Genomic DNA, 20439 nt, shown 5'->3' on the forward strand with positions numbered 1-20439 from the left:
GACTCACCATCAGGATAAGGCATGTGAGGGGAAAGTGGGTGGCTGGGTGGGGATCTGGGGGAGAGGGTTGTCACACATGCCTCTAAACAATCCATTTCTGCACACCTCCCACTCTTTCTTCTTGCTTCTTACTTCCGTTCTCCTCCCACGTTTGATCCCCAAATATCTCTCTTGGGCAAGATGGATTCAGATTCCTATACGTCTGAAAAAGAATGCAGAAAGAAAGCACTGTTATGACTCAGCTTGTGCTCTTGTTCAGAGAGACTGCTTTGCACATGGAGGAAAAGAAAAAGACAGGAGGGAAAACATGTGCGTAAGGAACCGTGGCTTAAAGAAATGCATAATTATTCCTGAAGCTGTGGAAATTATTAATGTATTTTCTGTTTCTCTGTATTCTGCTCAAAAAATAGCTTCTTTTTTTCAGTAACTCTTACATAAATACTATAGGCCATGGCAAAACCTGAAACAGTGGACTCTGCAATGATGTCAAACTTGTGAAAATCAAAAGACTTAAGGAAGATATCATATGACCATTTGAATGTTGGTACTCTCCTTGGTAGGAGAAATCAGTCCATGATGCTGAGCTCACTCTGAATGCAGTGCAGCTGCTGTGCAGAACCTGATGTGAGCATGTTAAAAAGACCTGGTCCAACAGTCTCATGTTGTGAATTACTTTCTACTGTTTCTTTGATTTTCTTTAGCTTCAAATCACTATGTTGGGGTCTGTTACGTCCCCTGGCTGGTACTAAGAGATATAAGGGACCATCATAAATTTAGACAATGAATCAAGGAGTCAAAAGGGCATTTAAAGAGGTTTATTCTGACATTCTTTAAAAGAAAGTTTCTGTAGAGTGGTAAAAGCTTCTAGGAAATGTGTCTAAGTGCACATAGCAGTCAGTAAGTACTGGTTACCAATCTTTGTCCTTGGCAATGGACCAACACGGTACACAATGACATGATCAAACGGCTCACCAACTGATATAGGATGAGGAGGAGCAACTGGAACAGGCTGGTTTTGGCTTTCCTGCAACTGTCCACAACAACATGTCCAAGTTTATGACAATTGAAGCATTCCATTTCAGTCCTTGAAACAAAAGTTTTTTGTAGGCTTCGAGGATAATTCCTTGAGGGAGCTTCTCTTGTGTAAACTTTACATTTCTGCCTAAACACAGCTGCTTCTTTAAATGTTTAAATTTTCCATTCATTTAGATACATAACCATGCTTTCAGACAGGCCATTTTCAAATTCTTTCAGCAATATTAGTTTACTTAAAGCCCTGTAATCAGGAACTGTACTTGCTGAAATCCATTTGTCAAAAAGCTTTTTCCCTGAGAAAACTTCACAAAAAGTCTGATTTGCTGCTCTTCTGTGGTTACAAAAGCGTTGTCTATATGCTTCTTGAGCAAGCAAGCAAGGATAGCAGACTTTACTACATCATAATTTAAACTTTCTTCCCGAGGCAAAGCAGAACAGACTTTTTGAGTTTTTTTTATACCAACTTACACTGCAACAGCAAGGGGCAAGCCTCCCTTGGCCAGTGGAATGAAGCTGCAACACGTTCTAAAACATTGGAATATGTATCAACTTCTGATTCATGAAATGGAGGTACCAACACAATGATTTTACTTGCATCAAAAGCACCTGGGTTTTCAGGTGAGCCAATTTTTCCACCAACAGCAGATGAAAATATAGAACTGGAATAAGTATGGCAGTTTCAGGCTGTATGAAGGTTCTTGAAGTTTGAGCCTGTAACTCCAGTTGGCACAGCTTGGCCTCCCTTTCAATCTGCAGCCCAAGCTCCAACTTTTTCAGCCTCAAAACGTGTCTGTGTCTGCTTCCAACTCCAACCTATGGAGTTCAAGCTCTGCCTAACAATATTGGGCTTTATCTTGAGCCTCCATTTTCAATCTTGCCATATGTGCCTTAATTAATGCTTCCTGTTTTGAAGAAGGAGTTGAGTTCACCACAGAAGATGAGACATCAGAACAGAAGTTCCCAACCTTTAACTGATCCTCAGCAACAGACTTCTGTCCTTCCTCTATAGGCATCAGTCTCTCATTAGGAGTTAACAGGAACTTGTAAAAACAAGGTAAATCAGAAACAGAAAGCAATCCTTCTTTCACCAACTTGTTTGAACAACAGATTTCCCCCCCTTTTTTTTCACCATTTGTTTCATTACATTCAACTCAAAGTGTACTGCTATAGAAAACAGATCTTGTTTTCTACACACATTTAATTCCTCACAAGTAGGAGGAAAGGAGCCAAATACACACACACAAAAAGAACAACTAAAAACATTCCCCGTCTAGTAACTGGGTGGACAGGATTAAATCCCGGACAAGCCCCTAATTTATCTTGGTCAAGGGACCAAAATAAACTTAGACGGGGTTTAAAGTGGAGTGTATATTTTATCCTTTGATGGGCTGTGGTTGATTTTTATTTAATTCTTTATTTTTGGTTAATTTTATTCAGAATTGTTGGATTTTAGGGTAAAATGCCTGTCATATTCTAATGATGGGCGGGGCTTCAGGGTAAGTTGTATGGTGATTTGTCGTATTGTTTGCTTACCGTGGTGTGACTTATGCTAAGCAATACCTGCTCATGGCAAGGGTAATATTGGGATTGCTGTGTAGTGTGTGCTATTAATACTAAATAATATGTAATAGAAGTAAGTGCTTAGTTATATTTGGAGGTAGTGTCTGATTACAGGGCACTAGCCTGAAATCAGATAACTGAGTGATGTGATGTACAGCATGCTGTAGTAGTGTTCTTAAAGCTGAAGTCTGTAAGTTTTTAAAAATCACTTTTTTGTCATATTGGCTAAAACTGTCCCTATGCCCAGACAGCAGTACATGTGATATGTAACGTGAAAAAAACTGCTTCAATTGGTACCGCCTACTGCCTGTATTTCAATCTGGAAAGAATAATTCGGGACGAGTCAAAACAACCAATCACAGCCAGAGGAGCGTCTGATGGAGTGTCAATCACAGCTCACACACGCTGAATCCCCCCCCCCTTCTGGTTGCATGCGGAAGCCGCGCAGATGCTGTGAGAGGGGTGGAGCTTGGAGGTGGGGCATGAGTGAAGCAGAGAGGGTGGGGGAGTGGAGTGAAACCTGTTTTTCTTCAAATTTTCAGTCGAAGTCTGCTCTCTCCTCTATGTTACAGACTGCAGCTTTAATCTAATTAAAGCTGACAAATGACTATTATTATTTATGGAAAGGTATCCTGTTTGTAATGTGTGATTACACTGACTTATTTAACATGGCTGCTTGCACCTCCACTTAGATTCATACCTTTAATATTTAATAATACATTTCCTTCAGAGATGCCCTTCAGAACATTCAATTTCACCTTAGAAAAGGGAAACATTTCTTTGATTTAAAATCACTTCTTTGTTTCTGCTGCACTACCCACTCTTAAGCCATTCCACCAGAGAAATTAAATGCTGGAATTAATGTAGATATCAAAGAGTGACTTTCACATTCTTGGATCTGTTAAATTCCAATTCAATAAGAAGTGGCACTAGAGGTCAGTTTTGATTAAATGCTTACATATCATTCATCTCTATTTTGCTTCTTGCTATCTTCTTATAATCCAGATTTTCAGCAGATCGAAAAGAAACTTGGGTAAAACTTTCTAATTATGTCACATTCTGAAGAAACTTTGCAGTTTGGAAATTTATTGTGATTACATCCATGAAGTGATATCCCAATCACTATTTTCAAAGATGCCATTAAAAGGAACTTAACATTATGCATTTACTGATTTTTTATTTTTTTTTAACATTCTTTTGCAAATACGTTATTATGAAGTTAACATTTACATTAACATTTTACAGATACTATAAGCAAATACTCCTATTAGTAAAGCTATAACTACCTACTGTAAAGCTCATAGATTCAGAACCTCATGTAGCACACCTGATTTAATTGGTTTATGAGTTAGACGACTTTTATTGTCATTTTGTATGCACAGTGTATACAAAACTAAATTTTGTTTTGTACAGCTTTTCAGACAGTTAATGAACACTTCCATTCGATAAAGTGCAGCACTGATCACTATGAATAGTGTTTATTCACTGTCTTTTTTCAAATAAAAGTACATTTTCAGAGAGGAATTTCTTCTTCTAATATACCAGTTCTAATGTTTAGGTATAACTTGAAATTTGAGAAGTTATCATTTAACTAAAATGGAATAGAAATTGTGACTGGGTTTAGAAAAGACCTGAAAGTTTTAAGGATAACTGAGACAGTAGTTTGGTTCATGGTCTATGAATAAGGAAAGCATATTTAAGTGGTGGGGTAGATATACTTTAGTGGTACAGGACTAGGTAGATGAAGAGAAAGAGGAAGGACAAAATACATAAAATGACAAGTGGAAATATTGCTAAGTATAGACAGGAAGATAACATTGAAAAAGATATAAAATTTTGTAACCAAACTAATTATTATATAAAAAATATTTAGCTACTTTTAGAGTCTGGTTTCTCCATTGATGACTTCTATTAAAGGTCTGAAACTGCTTAAGATTTTTATTATCTGTGGCAACCCTTCTGTGCTCTTCTGGCAGCTTGTTTATTTGTTCTGCCTTGAGGGTCTGTTGCTCATCCTATCATCTCCTGTCAAACTTCTGCGGATTTAGAGAAAATGCAAGGTTGCAAACAAAGATTTGGCACAATAAAATAATTTTTTTTTTTTTTTTTACTGTAATCCCACTTTGTAGTCACTGCATTACATGCAACAATACACAACTGGTTCAGTGCTGTTCAGCATTTAAAAAGAATAAATAGGAATATGTATACAACAAATTAAACACAGCAAGCTTCTACAGTCAGTCAAGGAAAATGAGTTTTTCTCTGGTTAATAGTCCTGTATAAATTGTTGACTTCTTATTAGATGGATAGTAATTTTGAAAGATTTTATTGAAAGAATAAAAGATAAATTGAAGTTGCTGCCTACTTCAAAATTCCTCTAAGTTTAAATGAAAGATTTTAGACTGATTGCTGGTTATACTGTTTATAGATATGGTATTCTTTAGAAAAAAGAAAAAAAAACACATACATCCTTGTATTAACTTAACTACATCTTCATTTTGAGAACATGTGTGATATGCATTTTTGATAACTGTAGTTTGCTTAAAAGGAAACTTAATTTTGTCATGAAGTCTTTACAGTGCATGTTCAACACATTAAGCCTGTCATTAAACTGTACATATTTAAACAGCATGTTATGAATGTAAATATTTAAACATGCCATTAGATGCTAAACATCATATTGGAGAAAAATACATCATTTACATTTAGAAACTTAACCTGTTATAAGGATGTGTAGGGAAGATTGCCTTCTCATATTTGGACATATGTTCTAGTTTATTTTCATGTTTTGTTAACAAAAACAGTTCAATATCTAACAAAAAATTTGCTGTTATGATGCAGACTGCTAAAAATAAATAAAGGAAACACTCAACACATCCTAGATCTAAATGAATGAAATATTCTCTTTGAATACTTTGCTCTGTATGATTGAATGTACTGCCAACAAAATTACACGAAAATCATCAATGGAAACATTTATTAACAGATGGAGGTTGTGTGGCCCTCCAAAGAAATGCCATCCCACACCATTACTGACCCACTGCCAAACTAGTCACGCTGAAGGATGTTGCAGGCAGCGGATTGCTCTCCACAGTGTCTCAAGACACTCAGGTTTGTCACATGTGCTTAGTGGGAAGCTGTTTTCATCTGTGAAGAGTACAGGGCTCCAGTTCCGAATTTGCTAATCCTGGTGTTCTCTGGCAAATGCCAAGCGTCCTGCATGGTGTTGGGCTGTGAGCACAACCCTCATCTGTGGACGTCGGGCCCTCATACCATCCTCATAAAGTCGGGTTCTAACAATTTGTGCAGACACATGCACACCTGTGGCCTGCTGGAGTTCATTTTGCAGGGACTCTGGCAGTGCTCCTCCTGTTCCTCCTTGCACCAAGGTGGCGGTAGGGGTCCTGCTGCTGCGTTGTTGTCCTCCTACGGCCTCCTCCACATCTCCTGGTGTACTGGCCTGTCTTGTGGTGTTTACATTTTTACATAGACATAGACACAGCACACATTCATGTCACAACTCAAATTGATGTGCCATCCTAGATGAGCTGCACTACCTGGGCCACTAGTGTGGGTTGTAGTGTCAGTCGCATGCCACCATGAGTGTGAAAGCACCACCAACATTAAAAAGTGACAAAAGCATTGGCCTATAGGTACTGTGAAGTGGTCTGTGGTCCCCAGCTGCAGAGCTAGTCTTTTATTGAGTGCGTCTTGCTAATTGCCAATATTTTCCACCTGCTGTCTATTTCATTTGCACAAAAGTATATTAAATTGATTGTCAATCAGTGTTGCTTCCTAAGTGGAAAGCTTGATTACTCAGAAGTTTGATTGAATTCCAGTTATATTGTGTTGTTCATGTGTTCCCTTTATTCCGTTTTTATTCTACAGAGTTTACCTGCTAAACATTCCAGTGCTTAGTAAAGAAGAAAAACATATACTCATTTGCCCCCATTTATTAAATGCTCCTGTTTTTGAGTACTGTTTGTACTGTATATATCTGTAATATCTAATGTAAAAATGACCATTAGATAAGTCTAAATGCCACGGCAGGTGTCAAATTGTGTACACACAATTGAATTTAATACGAAAAGCTCTGTCAGTGCTTTGAGGCAATAGGCTAGTACAATAGACAAATGTGTTTAACTTGTTCCTCGGCAGTATGATAAACTGATAGAAGGGTGGAGGCTTGTGGAACTTTCGGGGGTCTTCATTCACTCCTAACCTTTAACTGTTAAACAGCCAGTTGAGGTCTGAATAAGTTTACGAGATTGGGAGTGGGGATGACAGTTGCAGAGAAAGTTGCTCCATTAATCTGATTTCAATGTTCTGGAGTAATCACATGGTGCTACATATGTGAATTGACAGTTTTAAAACACAGTTTGTGTAGATTTTTTTTAAGATGAAACAATGTTTTCTCATAAAAAAGTTTAATTATTATATTTTAGGTTTAACAAAGTGAGTATCAAAAGCCAGTCACACGAGTTTCTGTAAAACAGTGTATATCTGCAAAATGAGTGGACAGGATTAAGTAATTCAAATGTCATGCTCAACAATTCCTTCCAGTAATAACTCTGCAATTATAACATTTAAAGGTTGCAAGGCACAGATCTCTTCAACTGAGTGTTCTTTAATGATATTTCAGATTGTTTTGTTGTGAAAGGAAACAACCTAATGATTATCCAATTTAGTTCCTTTCTTTTAAAAAAGATAATGCTTGCATAAAAACTTCTTTAGGTTTTTGAACTTTATATATATAGATATATAGATATCCTGAGTCAGATCTGTCATTAGTACAGAAGGGTCCCTGTCGCTGTTTATAAGGCATTCATAAACCATTTTAAACAGAACAGTCTATATAAAGCATTTTAGTTAATGTTAAGGATTATGGCCCCGGATAAGCGGAAGAAGGTGGATGGATGGATGGATGGATGGATGGATGGATGGATGGATGGATGGATGGATGGATGGATGGATGGATGGATGGATGGATGGATGGATGGATGGATGGATGGATGGATGGATGGATGGATTATGGCTCACAGCTAATGTGAGCCCGATTGGTCACGCCCTTTAGGGATTGCCACAGCAAGTCATTATGTGTTGCACAGAGACATTGGATGTCCTTTCTGCTGCAACCAGGATCTGAATTACAAGGTGATGTGGCTTTATACTGGAAAACATATCAATGTACTAGTTAGCATATGCAATGAATACCTGGACTGATCTCTATTTCCTTAGGTTAGTGCATCACTACAGCGTGTCATGAAAGTGATCCGTTTGTGGTTCTAAGACAGCCCAGGTGGCTTTATTTGTGGTCTGTGACTTATCTGAATTGTTGGGTCTGGTATCTTTCATCTTCCTATTTACAATATCCATAAATTATCTTTGGGGTTTGGGTCAGGTTCAGTAATACAATGATCATTAAAGCAGGTATTGGTCTTTCTGGCATTTTTTATGGTTAACAAGTGCTACAGGAAAATATAATCCACATATTCCTACCCTGACAAACATCAAAACAATGTCAACCTATCTAAATGCTTTGTCAGAAGCAGAAGCATATAGCCCTTAAAGATGTTCTGACAGATGCCTGCCTTAAGTTTGACCTTAAGACAATACAGAAGACCAACACTAGAAAATAGCGTGGCCCTTTCAATCATTATTAGACTTAGACAACTTTTATTGTCATTTTGTAAACACGGAGTATACTAAAACTGAGGGGTCACTGATGATGTTACGGGCTTGGGACACGCAGCGCTGGGTTGAAATGTCTTTTATGGAGGGAAGAGGAGCCCCGATAATTCTCTCTCCTATTCTCACCACTCTTCCCACTTTCTTCCAGTCTGAGGCGGTGCAGCCTCCACACCACACAGTTAGACAGCTGGCCAGAACGCTCTCTATGGTTCTTCTTTAGAAGATCATGAGGAGGGGTGGGGGCAGGTGGGCTCTCCTCATCCTCCACAGGATGTAAATACGCTTTTGTGCCCTTTTGATCAGTCAGCTCGTATTTACCGTCCAGGTGAGGTTGTCTGTAATGTGCACCCCTAGGAATTTGGTACTGCTGACCACGTCTACAGCTGAGCTGTTGATGAGCAGTGGAGGGTGGTACCCTGGTTCTTATCCCCTGGGGGTCCTCTATGGAGTCTTGGTGGTTGTCGTCTCTGATGAGGCCCACCGCCGTGGACTGAAAACGTCATAAGGCTATGGGTCTCAAAGGGTTTCTTGAGTCTGAGTAGCAGGAACAGCGTGTCTGAGCAGCTGAAGCAGCACATCAGGAGCTTCTGAGCATCTGATGTGCAGGATGTGCTGCTAAAGCAGCAGCACCAGTTGGAGTTGGGGAAAATTTGCGGCTCGACGCGCGACATCAACCAATCAGAGAAGCTGATCTGCGAGCTGGCAGGAAGACAGACACAGCAATGCTGATGCAGATTGCTATGATCACTCATTTGAAACAGTTCATTAATGCCTAAATTAACTTAAAATGTCAAAACCTGACAGTTAAATATGTTCGATTTTTTTGTTGTTTATTATCGTGCCTGCAGTTTTAAGTAAAGGAAAAACGCCCTCCAGCTGCCGCAAATAGTAGCAGAAAACCCCAAGGAAGCGACTGGACCAGAGGCTGCCGTTGATGATGATTTTTAAAGTGACCAGAAATCCAATAAGTTCCTAGCTGACATATCTGCTCACTTTCAATGTGCATTATTGAAATAAATGATGCACTTTTATATTTATACCACTTAAGGTGTAAAAAGATGTTACCTTAAAGTGTTTACAGATTGTTTTTATTTTTTCGTTATATTTCCTGGTGTCATATCCCCTTTTCAATCATGTAATCTGCTAGACAAAGACCATTTGTAAATGAAAGAACTTATGTAGATCTACCTAGGTTTAAGATATCTCATGTGCCGATTAGCCACATTCAACTGGCTCTAACATTGAATGTTTACTACTTAACCAAAAGCTTTAACACCATTAGCTAAAGCTCTGACTGACACCACCTTCAAATGATTGCAGTGTGAACTAAAAGGGGTTGTAGCCTGGGGACAACTGTTTTAGATGCTATCTTTGTCTTATTTCAATTATAGCTTGGATCACAGAAACTGCCAGCATGATAACAAACCTGCTGACAGCTACTCCCTTAGGGCAGGAAATGAGTTGTACAACAATTGATGTCATCTGAGGTTAAATGTCCTTTCTAATGAAGCATTCTTCAAAGGCAGATATATTCAGCTGCAGTGCCATCCCCCTTACTAACGTTAACTTTAAGACAAGATGAAAGTATAGCTTATGACATTTAGACAGCTCTGTGGCTTTTTAACCCCATTTGGGAACATATTAAAAGAAGTTGAGCAAGTTTAACATTAATTAAGTTTGAACGCATGCATCTACATGTGACACAACATTGGGCTTGATAATGTATGATTTGTTAAGTTTAGTTTGTGAGTTTCAATTGACAATTGAGTTAAAGAAAAAGAAGATATTGGATAATTTAGAAAACCAAAAATCAAAGATCCTGTAAGACTCCAAAATACTTCTATAAGGGTAGAGCAGACACTAGACCTGTTCTGCACTGATCCATTGTCCAGCCACTCCCTAATATAAAAAATAATTTGATGAAATCTCTAAGAAAATCTATTCTCATGTTAGGGTGAAATGCATCAAAGGCTTTGTAGGCGAATATGCTTGTATATTTCATATTTAAAGATAGTAGACTAATGAAAGCAAGCTTTTTCATTTGAACTTTGGAATGCTTTGGAATTTGGAATTTTTAAGGGTGAGAATCATTCACTAACCAATTGGTTCCCTTGGTGCTAGATTTGGTTCTTAAGTGGTTCAATAAAAATCCTGCTTATTTTTCATAGCCTAAAAGCAACATAGCAACCAATTAACTGTCACAACTGTTGTAACTGTACAATTCATCATCATTTGCATAGCTTTATCTTCATCTGAAATTTTGAGTCAGATACAGTTTACTGAGGCACATCCCAGCACTCAATATCCCTGCAAGCATGTACTGATTTAAGTATTCCATTAAATGCTTAAAAGCATTTCAAACATGTTCTTTACTGTCCTCTGCACATGTAGTCAACTACCTTTTCCACATTTTGTCACACCAGGACAAGAAACAGCAGTGAATGGTATAAATATTCTAGAATATACCAACACAAATGCTCAACTATGAATTGTCAAGAAATGAATTGTGACCTGCAAAGGGTCACAAGCATGTATTCTACACTCCTGAGTCAATATTCTGTACTGTCTTTCCTTGTGTTGCAATATTGCTGCAAGCCTTTTAAGATATTTATATCCACTTTGCTCATATAGATGGTTATTTGTTAAATCTTTACAAACTGTGTCAAGTTTTGCTTGATTTATTTTCTGGATTTTGAACAGACAATTTTAATGCATTAGTGTTTTTTTACTGTGGCTTAGCAGGAATACTGGCCGTCATGTAATCTTTTATAGTATGTGTTTGTTTTTGTACTGCATGTTTTTATTACCTGGTTGGGACATTTTCCCAGGAATATGCTACATTTAAGCGACTTATGGGTACTTGTGGGGACCAAAGAGGGGTCCCGATGAGGAAAGGTTCTATTCTTTACGTTCGGACTAAGGATGAAATTGAGTTTAGCTTAGGTTTAGGGTTATGTATGTTTTGGTAAGGGTTAGGCCGTAGAAATGAGAGTGGAATGAATGGAAGTCAATAGAAAGTCCCTACAAGGATGGTGTGACATGTGCACTGCAAAAAACAATCTAGAAATAAGTCAACATTTCTTAAATGAAGTGTATTTACCTTTAATTTGAGTAGTTAAATAAGATGATTAACCTACTCAAGTTTAAGAGTTTTTTTTACTGTTGAAATAAGATAATTAGATACCATGCACTTGAAGACAATGCAATAGGTTTTCCTTATTTTAAATGTAAATTGTCATTTTCCATTGGCAAAGTGTCTCACTTATTTCCTCGATTCAAAAAAAAAAAAATGCACTTTAAGAAAAAATGACTTCTCTCAATTTTGATATTTTTCTTTCTTTCAGTGTGTGTGTTTGTAATTGGGTGAATATAGGTCTACTGCAGGGGTCTTCAACCTGGAACACTTAGTAAATTTACAACATTTACCATTTTAAGATTGGAGTTGTACCTCTGAGTGTTTAACTTTATTTAACGAAAATGTGTCACATTCCGGCACCTGCTGCAAAAAAGCATATCCCCAGAGCATGAGGTTGCTGCCAAATAATGTTTCACTGTGAGATTGGTGTATTTTGCCTGTTACCTTTCCTGCCAAACCCTTAACTGAAACAGTAATTAAACATTTGTGTGCAGCTTTGCAGGTAGTGCTGACAAAACAGATGGATTAATAATAATGTTTGCACACACTTATTTGTTGTGAAGTAGTTCTCAGCCTTTGTAAACATCTCCAGAGTGGTAGAGTATGATGTAACACAACCCCAGTCCCAGAGAGAGATGCTAAATACACAATAAAATGGTATCCATGCACCTCGTTGGAATGTTACTCATCGAAATTGAGACTTTAACCTCCGACTTGGTAACAGCATGCACGACATGAGAAGGTTATACCTCTCAGTGGTCCGTTTTCAAGTCGGAAGTCGATGTCCGCTGGATATTATCCCCCCTGCTGCGTTTAGCGGTAATTAATGACGGTTAATGAACACCACCGCTGAGGCTGGCTTCTCTTGAATCACCATTTTCTCCATGCGCTTGCTGGTGGCTGTCTGGGAGATGAGAGGGAAGAGCAGCGAGGGAAGAAGAAGGGGGAAAGAGCACAGCAGGAGGGCTGTCACACCTTGTACTATTCCAACACCAAGGTGGGAACTCCATAGCTTTAACATGACAGATCAAAGAGAGATATTGCACAGAGGATAGGGCAGGTTAAGATGCTTTGTTTCTCCAAGGCACACGCATGTTTTTGGCGTTTGATGGACCTTTCAGCAGAGTTTTTGTTTCTCCACGCATTCATTTATCAGATGACAGTGTCTCGCCTTTTTCATGTTTATTAACTAATTTGTGTTCCTTCTTTACTGTCTTTCAGCCACAGGGATCTAAAGCCTGAGAACCTCTTGTTAGATGAAAAGAACAACATCAGGATAGCAGATTTTGGTATGGCCTCTCTTCAGGTTGGAGACAGCCTATTGGAAACCAGCTGTGGGTAAGCATCTTTCAAAGCATTTTTTTCTTTTTATCAGTTCAATGCATTAAGTCTGTAGAACTGCTATAAATGTAAATCTATATCACAGTTTTAGTAGAGGGGTCAAACGAAGAAGGGAATTAGCAGTGGAGCGAACAGGTCAGCTTCTTTTTGAAACCCCCACAGTGTGCCGTGTAAATCTCTGGAGGAGAGACTTTTGCCATCTACTCTCTTGGAGCATGGCCAGGGCCTTGGCCAAACATTACTGCTCTCCATCTCCTCCCCTCTCGCAGAGGGGTTTATGATCTAGCATTTACCATCCCGCCAGGCTCATCAATCCTATGACTACAATGAATTTGCCTGTAGGGGAAGTCACTTTCAGAGTTGGATAGCTGTTATCAAATAGAAGCCTGAAGTCCCTGTATAGTGCTTCTTTTTAACTCTAAATAGTGTGGAAGATTCTCATAGCTAACTTTTGGAAAATGATTTTGAGTAATAGAGATGCACAAATCACGACTTTGTTAATGAGCTTCTGCCGTCTGCAAGTCTTAGCTAAATCTGATTCCACTTTAGGAACTAGAATAAAAAGAAAAAATATGAGAAAAGTAATAAAATAATTATTTTCGCCTACTTTCATGAAAGGTCATTTATAGGAGAAACATGACGCTCACTGTAAGAGCAGTAACTCTTCCTAACACTCTTAATACAAACCTAGAATGTGCCTTTACACGAGTTTGACTCTCAAGATGATGATGATTAAAAGCAACTTTGAAGTACCTTTTCAGCCACTCTCTCCCTGTCTCATATTCTTGATGAACTGCATGGTGAATGTTCTTTCTCATTTATATTAGACTCTAACGTCGCTGTGATTTTTTAAAGTTAATTTTCGATACTTAAATGACATTTGAAATACAAGTTTGAGCCTGCTTCACTTGTGATAGTTCTTGGTTGTGGTGTGTGCACTGATCAAATAAATATAAGTTTACTTGATTTTTTTTTATGAAGATGCATACACTATTCTCAGCTTTTACTGAATATAGAGTTGGTCAGTTTGAGGATTTGAGGACACAGTTCTTTTTTGCTCAAAAATGTCTATAGGAAACATGCATTGTTGGTGGATTAGTGGATGTTTTTTTTTCTTTTAGAAAAATATTTTATCTACAGCAGAGCTTGCAATCAAAAAAATGTGTAGAGATTTTAGTTTTTTTTAGGTACATTATAAAAATATTTGATTAAACTGAAAAAAAAAAAAAATCACTCCAAGCACATGGGAATTTCTATATAGTAGGGAAGACTTGGGACAGTTGCAACAATGGATTTTTGCAATAGGTCTTTTTTTCTTAAAAAAAAAAAATACTTTGTTGATTTTTTTGATATTACACATTCTCAGTTGGGCTTTCACCAGCAGGACAGAAGACACATTAAAAATCATCTTCCAAGTTTGTTGGAAATAAACATATTTTATAAAGTGTGAAAGTGCATTTTTTTTAAGATGGCATATTTTTGTCATACCATTGTGACAGTGTGTATGAATAAATTACAACTTAGAAAAAATCACCTCCACCACATGTCACCTCCACCAACTTCTCATCTTTCGCCCTGGCATGCTGGTCATGTATTCTTCTCATGATAGTTCGCCTCGTAGGTAGTTTGTAAGATGGGTCATCTGTGGCTGCCTGGAGAAAAGCTCAAGCCCATTGTCATAACAACACTGATGGGTGGGCAGCTTGTGGCTATCAACTTAGCGTGTAGATTAGTTAACTTGGCTGATAGAGCTGTGCTGACGGGCTTGCCTCGGTGACACTCAGACATTGTAGTTTGACGCACACGACTCTTCCCCTGCGCTACATCAGTGCTTGGGCCGGCCAGCATCTTTGGCATAGGCTAAGGGATTCTTTGCATTTAGGTGATATTTGAGATTGGAAAAAATTCTGCAGTAAACCAATTCCACATTGCACAGGGTGCAAACAGCTTTAGTCTTCTCAAGGTTTCCATTGGGAAAATTCTTAAAATACATTTTCTCAGAAGCAAGCTTTACCGCTGCACTGATTTGTTCCCGACCCCACAAATACATCCGCACTAAAATATTGAATGAAAGTCATCATAGCTTACTCAGTAAAGGCCGAGCTCCCAACCCAACTTTGGGAATAGATTAATGGCGATATTTCAATTATCGCCCAATAAGAGTCTGGTGTTAAGTGTTAGCAGGTTAACGCCAATAATGGCCACCACTTTTTTTCAATTAATTTGACCTTTACATTATTTGTCCATGTCAGAAAACAAATTCACTGTGTGTCAGAAATGTAGCTGTTTTGAGAAGTCGAATATGGATATCCTTGCAGATGTTGGTGATTGGAAGGCCCTATGACATCTGACAAATCTGAGGTTCCGATGCTCATTGGACAGAGATTAGTCTGTGTTAATCTTTTTCTCTCATCCTACCATCATATGTCACGTCAACATGATTATACAGATGTTTCCATTCAGCTGAGAGGGTTGCAGATTTTTTTTTCCATCAGTAGCGGTAATCTCTAAACCATTATGGCTCATTGGTAAAATGATTGCTCTGTGTATTTCTTTTTATACCTATGCAATATGTGAATAAAAAATATATTAGTCACTTAAACAGTGACGAGCATGATTCCTAAAATAAGAGAAATGCAACGCCTCTTTACTCAGCGGTATCTGCTGACTCAGTCTGTCTGTATTTGAATGTTCGGTACCTTGCGCTTCTGGTTGGGTTTTAATGATATATTGCTGTGCATTTTCTCCATTTTACCAATATATGTTTTCTTACCTTATATTTACAAACTATGAAAGGCACACATACCAAAGAAAGTTTAAAAGTTTGATTCATTTATTTACCTTTTTTGCCTTCAGCTCCATCATAATTCTGTTTGTGAGCATGTCTCTGAAATGTGTGGGCAGCATGTCTATGCATATATCTGCTGGAGTCCAATACATGTGCCATAAACTGTAATTGTGGTTATTGATTATTCATGCTCTTCTGGTTGCCCCTTCCCTAAGTGCAGATATGACACTTTTTAATTAAACAGATTTATCTGGGTCCCCTCTCTCCATGTGGCAGTTAGACGCAAATGTATTCCATTTGTTTTGGGTAATGGAGTCAAGTGGAGATGAGACTTGCCTCAGGTAGCTTGGGGGGGGGGGGGGGGGGGGTGTTCAGACAACATCTGACACATAAATACATGGAGACCTGGAATTGTGTAAAAGGAGCAAAGGCACTGACTAGAGCTTACAAACACAGATCCAAGGGAATCTCTTTGTCTTTCCAGACTCAGCTCAGGGTTTATCATTGCTATATATTTAATTCTATAAGTTTAATGCATGAACTGATTAAACTTTTACAAAGTGACCAGCGCACTCATCTTTGGTATGATACTGCTTCTTGTATGCATAAAAGCATATATTTAGTCATAAGATTATGAAGTTAATAGACTGATTCAGAGAGGCTCCCTCGTTTTGCTCTGAAGTGAATGCCATGCATATTTACAATTTTAAAGTCGTTGTTTGCATGCTTAGTTTGAGTTTGCAGAGAAGAAAACAAGTTATAGTATCTGTTTTTATCTTCTTTTCCAATTGTCTTGTGGGATGTTGTAGGTTTCTAATCTAGTTGTGTGACCAAAATGGAAAGGCGTCCTGTAGCAGATGCCTCAATTTACCACAAAAAAAACCCCAACCATCCAGGTTAGACGAACGGATGCCACAAAAGGGTGAAATTAGAAGAAACAAATTTAGCAGTTCTGCTTTTATAATCCTGTTAACCATATACATACAGGAAATGCCAAAGCATATAAAGCACCTGGGAGGAAGTGTCTTTAATGGCAGACTTTCTTATAATGTCCCTGTATTTGTTTCCTTTTTGTTTTGTTTTTTGTCACAGTATTTTCTAATGCAGTAGTATTAGCTTGATTTCATTTTTGATGATTTTCAAGTATCGGAAATAAACAAAACACTCATAGCAAATAGTTCATTGTTCCAATCAGTTCTGTGGCTCAAGGTTTTAAAAACATAAGTGCCTATGTATGCCGACTGCTTCTGCAAACATTTGTGAAGTATACATGTTTAATTTTTATACAGTCAGTAGCTACAGATCAGAAGACAACATTGAATGGATTTCCATAACAAGTCTACATTTTTGGTCTTGCATCAGAAAATGCAGTACAAAGCGTTGGATGTAGTCCCATAAAGCATTGACGATTTGAAGAGATGGAGATATTTTTCGGTATAAAACACCGGACATATCTTTTGAACAACAAGTTTGAAAAACTTTAGAATAAAAGTGACTTAAATTTACTAGAGTTATCCTGTCCATCTACTGTTAAAGCACATGTTGAAGTGTAACCAGGGTGGATTACTGTTTACACTATTTACTTATGTTATATATGCAGTACACACATGGTTGTTTAATCTGGTCATTATTCAATAAGGAGATTTGGGATGGTATGAAATATCAGCTTTGTAAACAAAAAGCATTGTATCCATTGTGGCTTTTGCTGTTCCAGTTATATCTACATTTTTGTTTTTCTCTAAATATGAAACTGTTACCAAAGAACATATGGATGAAATCAAAGGGTCAATACTATCTCACACTTTGCTTACTTTTACACTGAATGATATGTTCAATTTCAGCTCACTGCTAAAAAAAGTTACTTGACTCCGTAAAACTGATGGTGGAAAAAGGTGGTCTGATTGGCATTTCTAGACAAATAACTGGAAAGGCCTGACCGGTTGGATAGCCAGTTTTTTTTTTATAAATGGTAGGGAAAACATTTCTCACTGGCATGTCCTATTTTGATTTTTTTTTTTTTTTGTTAAATAACATTCACTGTAGGTCAGGGGATGGATTTGAGAAATGGTCTATAAAACCACACTGACATTGACCTGTGAGGAGATCCAAGTCTAGGAATTATTTACCTACACTGGTATTAGTATAGATGGAAGAACCTGCACTACCAAAGTGTGAAGCATAACCTTTTTAGGCCGAGTGCATGAACTCTCTAGTGTGCATTTTTGTTTGGTGGGGATAATAGAGCAACATGATTATAAGGCCCAAATACATCCCCAATTTGGAAGGAAAGTGTGAAAACCAAGTGCTGCTTGATTGATTGACTTTATTGATCTCACAGTGGACAAATGTACACGTTACATTTGCTCAAACAGTCAAAGAGAAGAAAAAGGTGCCAAAGGAAGAAAAGTATTTTTATTTTTTTTTTCAGCTGGATTATAATACAGGGTTATTGCACAATGTATTTACATGGGTATTTGTATAGATGGGTATTTATCTATATATTTATTGCACTGGGTACCAAATACAAAGAAACAGGTTATTGCACAGGACATTAAATAGTAATTGCACATCATACCTTGTTGTGATAGATCCCAACCAAAGCAATATCATCTTTACAGAAGTCAGGTATAACTTTCTCATATTTAAACACCATCTTATATACCAGAGAAAGTGATTTTATTATTAAGTGTATTTATAAATGAATACAATACATGTATTTATTTTGTTGAATCTCTTAATAAGACCATTGTAAACTGTGAAGGCTCATTTTTCATTTCCTTTTCCATCACTAGTTGCTTTTGTAATCGAGGACTGAAAAATTGTAATTTATTTTTTTAGTCTTTTTTTTTTCATCTGTATGCCATACTTTTGAGATTTAATTTCAAACATTGTTGTAGCCCATTGGTGCCCATACCCAGGTTTTAATAGATCATATGCTGAATTTCCCTTTGGGATTAATAAAATATTATTCAATTCAATTACATTAAATTGAGTAAGGAAACTATGTTTAAACTGGGACGGATCAGAGGGGTTGTTGAAGCTACATCTATGTTATTTTTTTTGTGTCTGTCTAATAATGAATAAGGATTAATTTAAAACTCCTTGTTTGTTTTCCTTTCTGCACTGTGACTGATCTGTAAGTCCTTCAAATGACAATTCTTATGTTTTTGCAGATTACAGTTATGGTTTGCATGCTGTGGTGCCCTTAAGATGTATGAGACATAACTATTACAAATATGGGTTGTTTTTTTTCCCCTCCTCTTGATCAAACACATGATGCGCTGTGGTACTTGCAATCATGAAGGACGAATTTGCATGGGCTCACATTTGAACTTGCCCTGTTGACATGCTGGTAGTGTTATTAGCTTTTTTTTTTTGACAGCTCAAGGAGTTGGGTCATCAAGGATGGTATTCATGAGTACACAAGAAAACAGCCCTAGACAGGCCCTCATTAAAGTCAGATATCCTGGCACTAGAAAGAAGGAGCTGAAGCTGTGGAGGACACATCTCAATAGGCTCAGAGGTTCAAGGATACATATGAATATTTTGTAACATTTTGTTTAATGGAGCCAATTATATGCAGATTGAGGCAGATATCTCATTTTTACTCCAAGACATTTCATTTCAAAACATAAGAATTTCCAAATTTATATAAGGACTGACAAGTTTACTCCTCTGCTGCAGCTGCCAGATTATAGGGCAGTTTTAGTGGGCTTGCTCCATAAATCTTCATATGATATTGATGTGTCAATCTAGTCATTGGCTTTACTGTCAGGCCATCCAGAGGCTGTAAAGATTAGTGAGTCTGGTTACCGTCTGCTACAGAAAGATGCCCTTGACTGAGGAAAGCACCGGGCAGAGGACATCCATACACCCTCAGAATGTCTAAACTGTGGAAGTGCACCTTGATCTATGTTCAGTGGAAATATTTACTATCTAATGTGCATTAGAGTGTTATTTGTTTGTTTGACTGCTCTGACTACATTACTGACTTTAGAGCTGGTTGACTTTCCTTCTCCTTCTTGTTTAGTTTGTTTATTAAAGGTGTCTTTCTTTTTTTCTTCAAGATCACCACACTATGCATGCCCAGAAGTCATAAGGGTAAGTTCATCTTTGAATATTTTTTTTTTTCTACATTGGTTTTTTACTTTCTAAAAATATGATTGATGATGTCACCATCCTGTCCTAACTTAAAATAACACATTGTCTTTCCTCCAGGGGGAAAAGTACGATGGAAGGAAAGCAGATGTTTGGAGCTGTGGGGTTATTCTTTTTGCTCTTTTGGTGGTGAGTCCATACAGTAGAGTACCTTGCAAAAATATTTCTCTATTAACTTCTGTGTTTTACCACATCTCTGTCACAAAACTAAATGTATGTTATTATAAATATACAATAAAAGCAAGTAGGGACAAGAAGTCACAAATAGTAAATCACAAGAAAATCTAAACTGCTGTCTTGCTATTCATTTACTAATAAAATGGATGTATTGTATGATTGTTCTTCAGCAGCTGTTTTTTCATACTTTGAAAAATATTGTTTGGTTAAATCATAGCCGGCTTTGCATACAAAAAATAACCCTTCAAATTGTAACCATTGTTCTATTTCATCCCTACTGACCGCCAGAGGCGGTGCTTCAAGCACTGAATGATCATTCATGCGCATGCGCAGGTCGAGTATTAATGACAACAAAGTCAGCTGTGACCTGCCGGGGACCCACGTGACTCTATATAGTCACGTGGCACCCGGCAATCAATCCCTTTTGTTCTTCTCGCGCGCAGGTGTGTTGAGTACAGGAGTGTGGTCGTGTGAAGCTGGTTGCTTCTGTGTATACCACTAGTTTCCTGGCTGCTTGTTGCTGGTAGCCCCGTGACCGGGTTTGGTCGGAGCT

The 20439-nt window shown here is 37.7% G+C and overlaps 1 protein-coding gene across 5 annotated transcripts in view; it reads left to right on the forward strand.

Annotated features, from left to right (window-relative positions):
* Positions 1 to 20439, forward strand: part of brsk2a (BR serine/threonine kinase 2a) — a 262598-nt gene that overhangs the window by 192182 nt on the left and 49977 nt on the right. For all 5 annotated transcript variants that reach the window (XM_038275549.1, XM_038275539.1, XM_038275558.1 and 2 more), the window contains exons 5-7: positions 12644 to 12760; positions 19619 to 19652; positions 19770 to 19838. In XM_038275549.1, coding sequence (XP_038131477.1) covers positions 12644 to 12760; positions 19619 to 19652; positions 19770 to 19838 — 220 coding nt within the window. The remainder of the gene's footprint in view (positions 1 to 12643; positions 12761 to 19618; positions 19653 to 19769; positions 19839 to 20439) is intronic.

Source organism: Cyprinodon tularosa, unplaced genomic scaffold (assembly GCF_016077235.1).
Source record: "Cyprinodon tularosa strain WSP-4 unplaced genomic scaffold, ASM1607723v1 ctg121, whole genome shotgun sequence".
Lineage (NCBI taxonomy): Eukaryota > Metazoa > Chordata > Actinopteri > Cyprinodontiformes > Cyprinodontidae > Cyprinodon > Cyprinodon tularosa.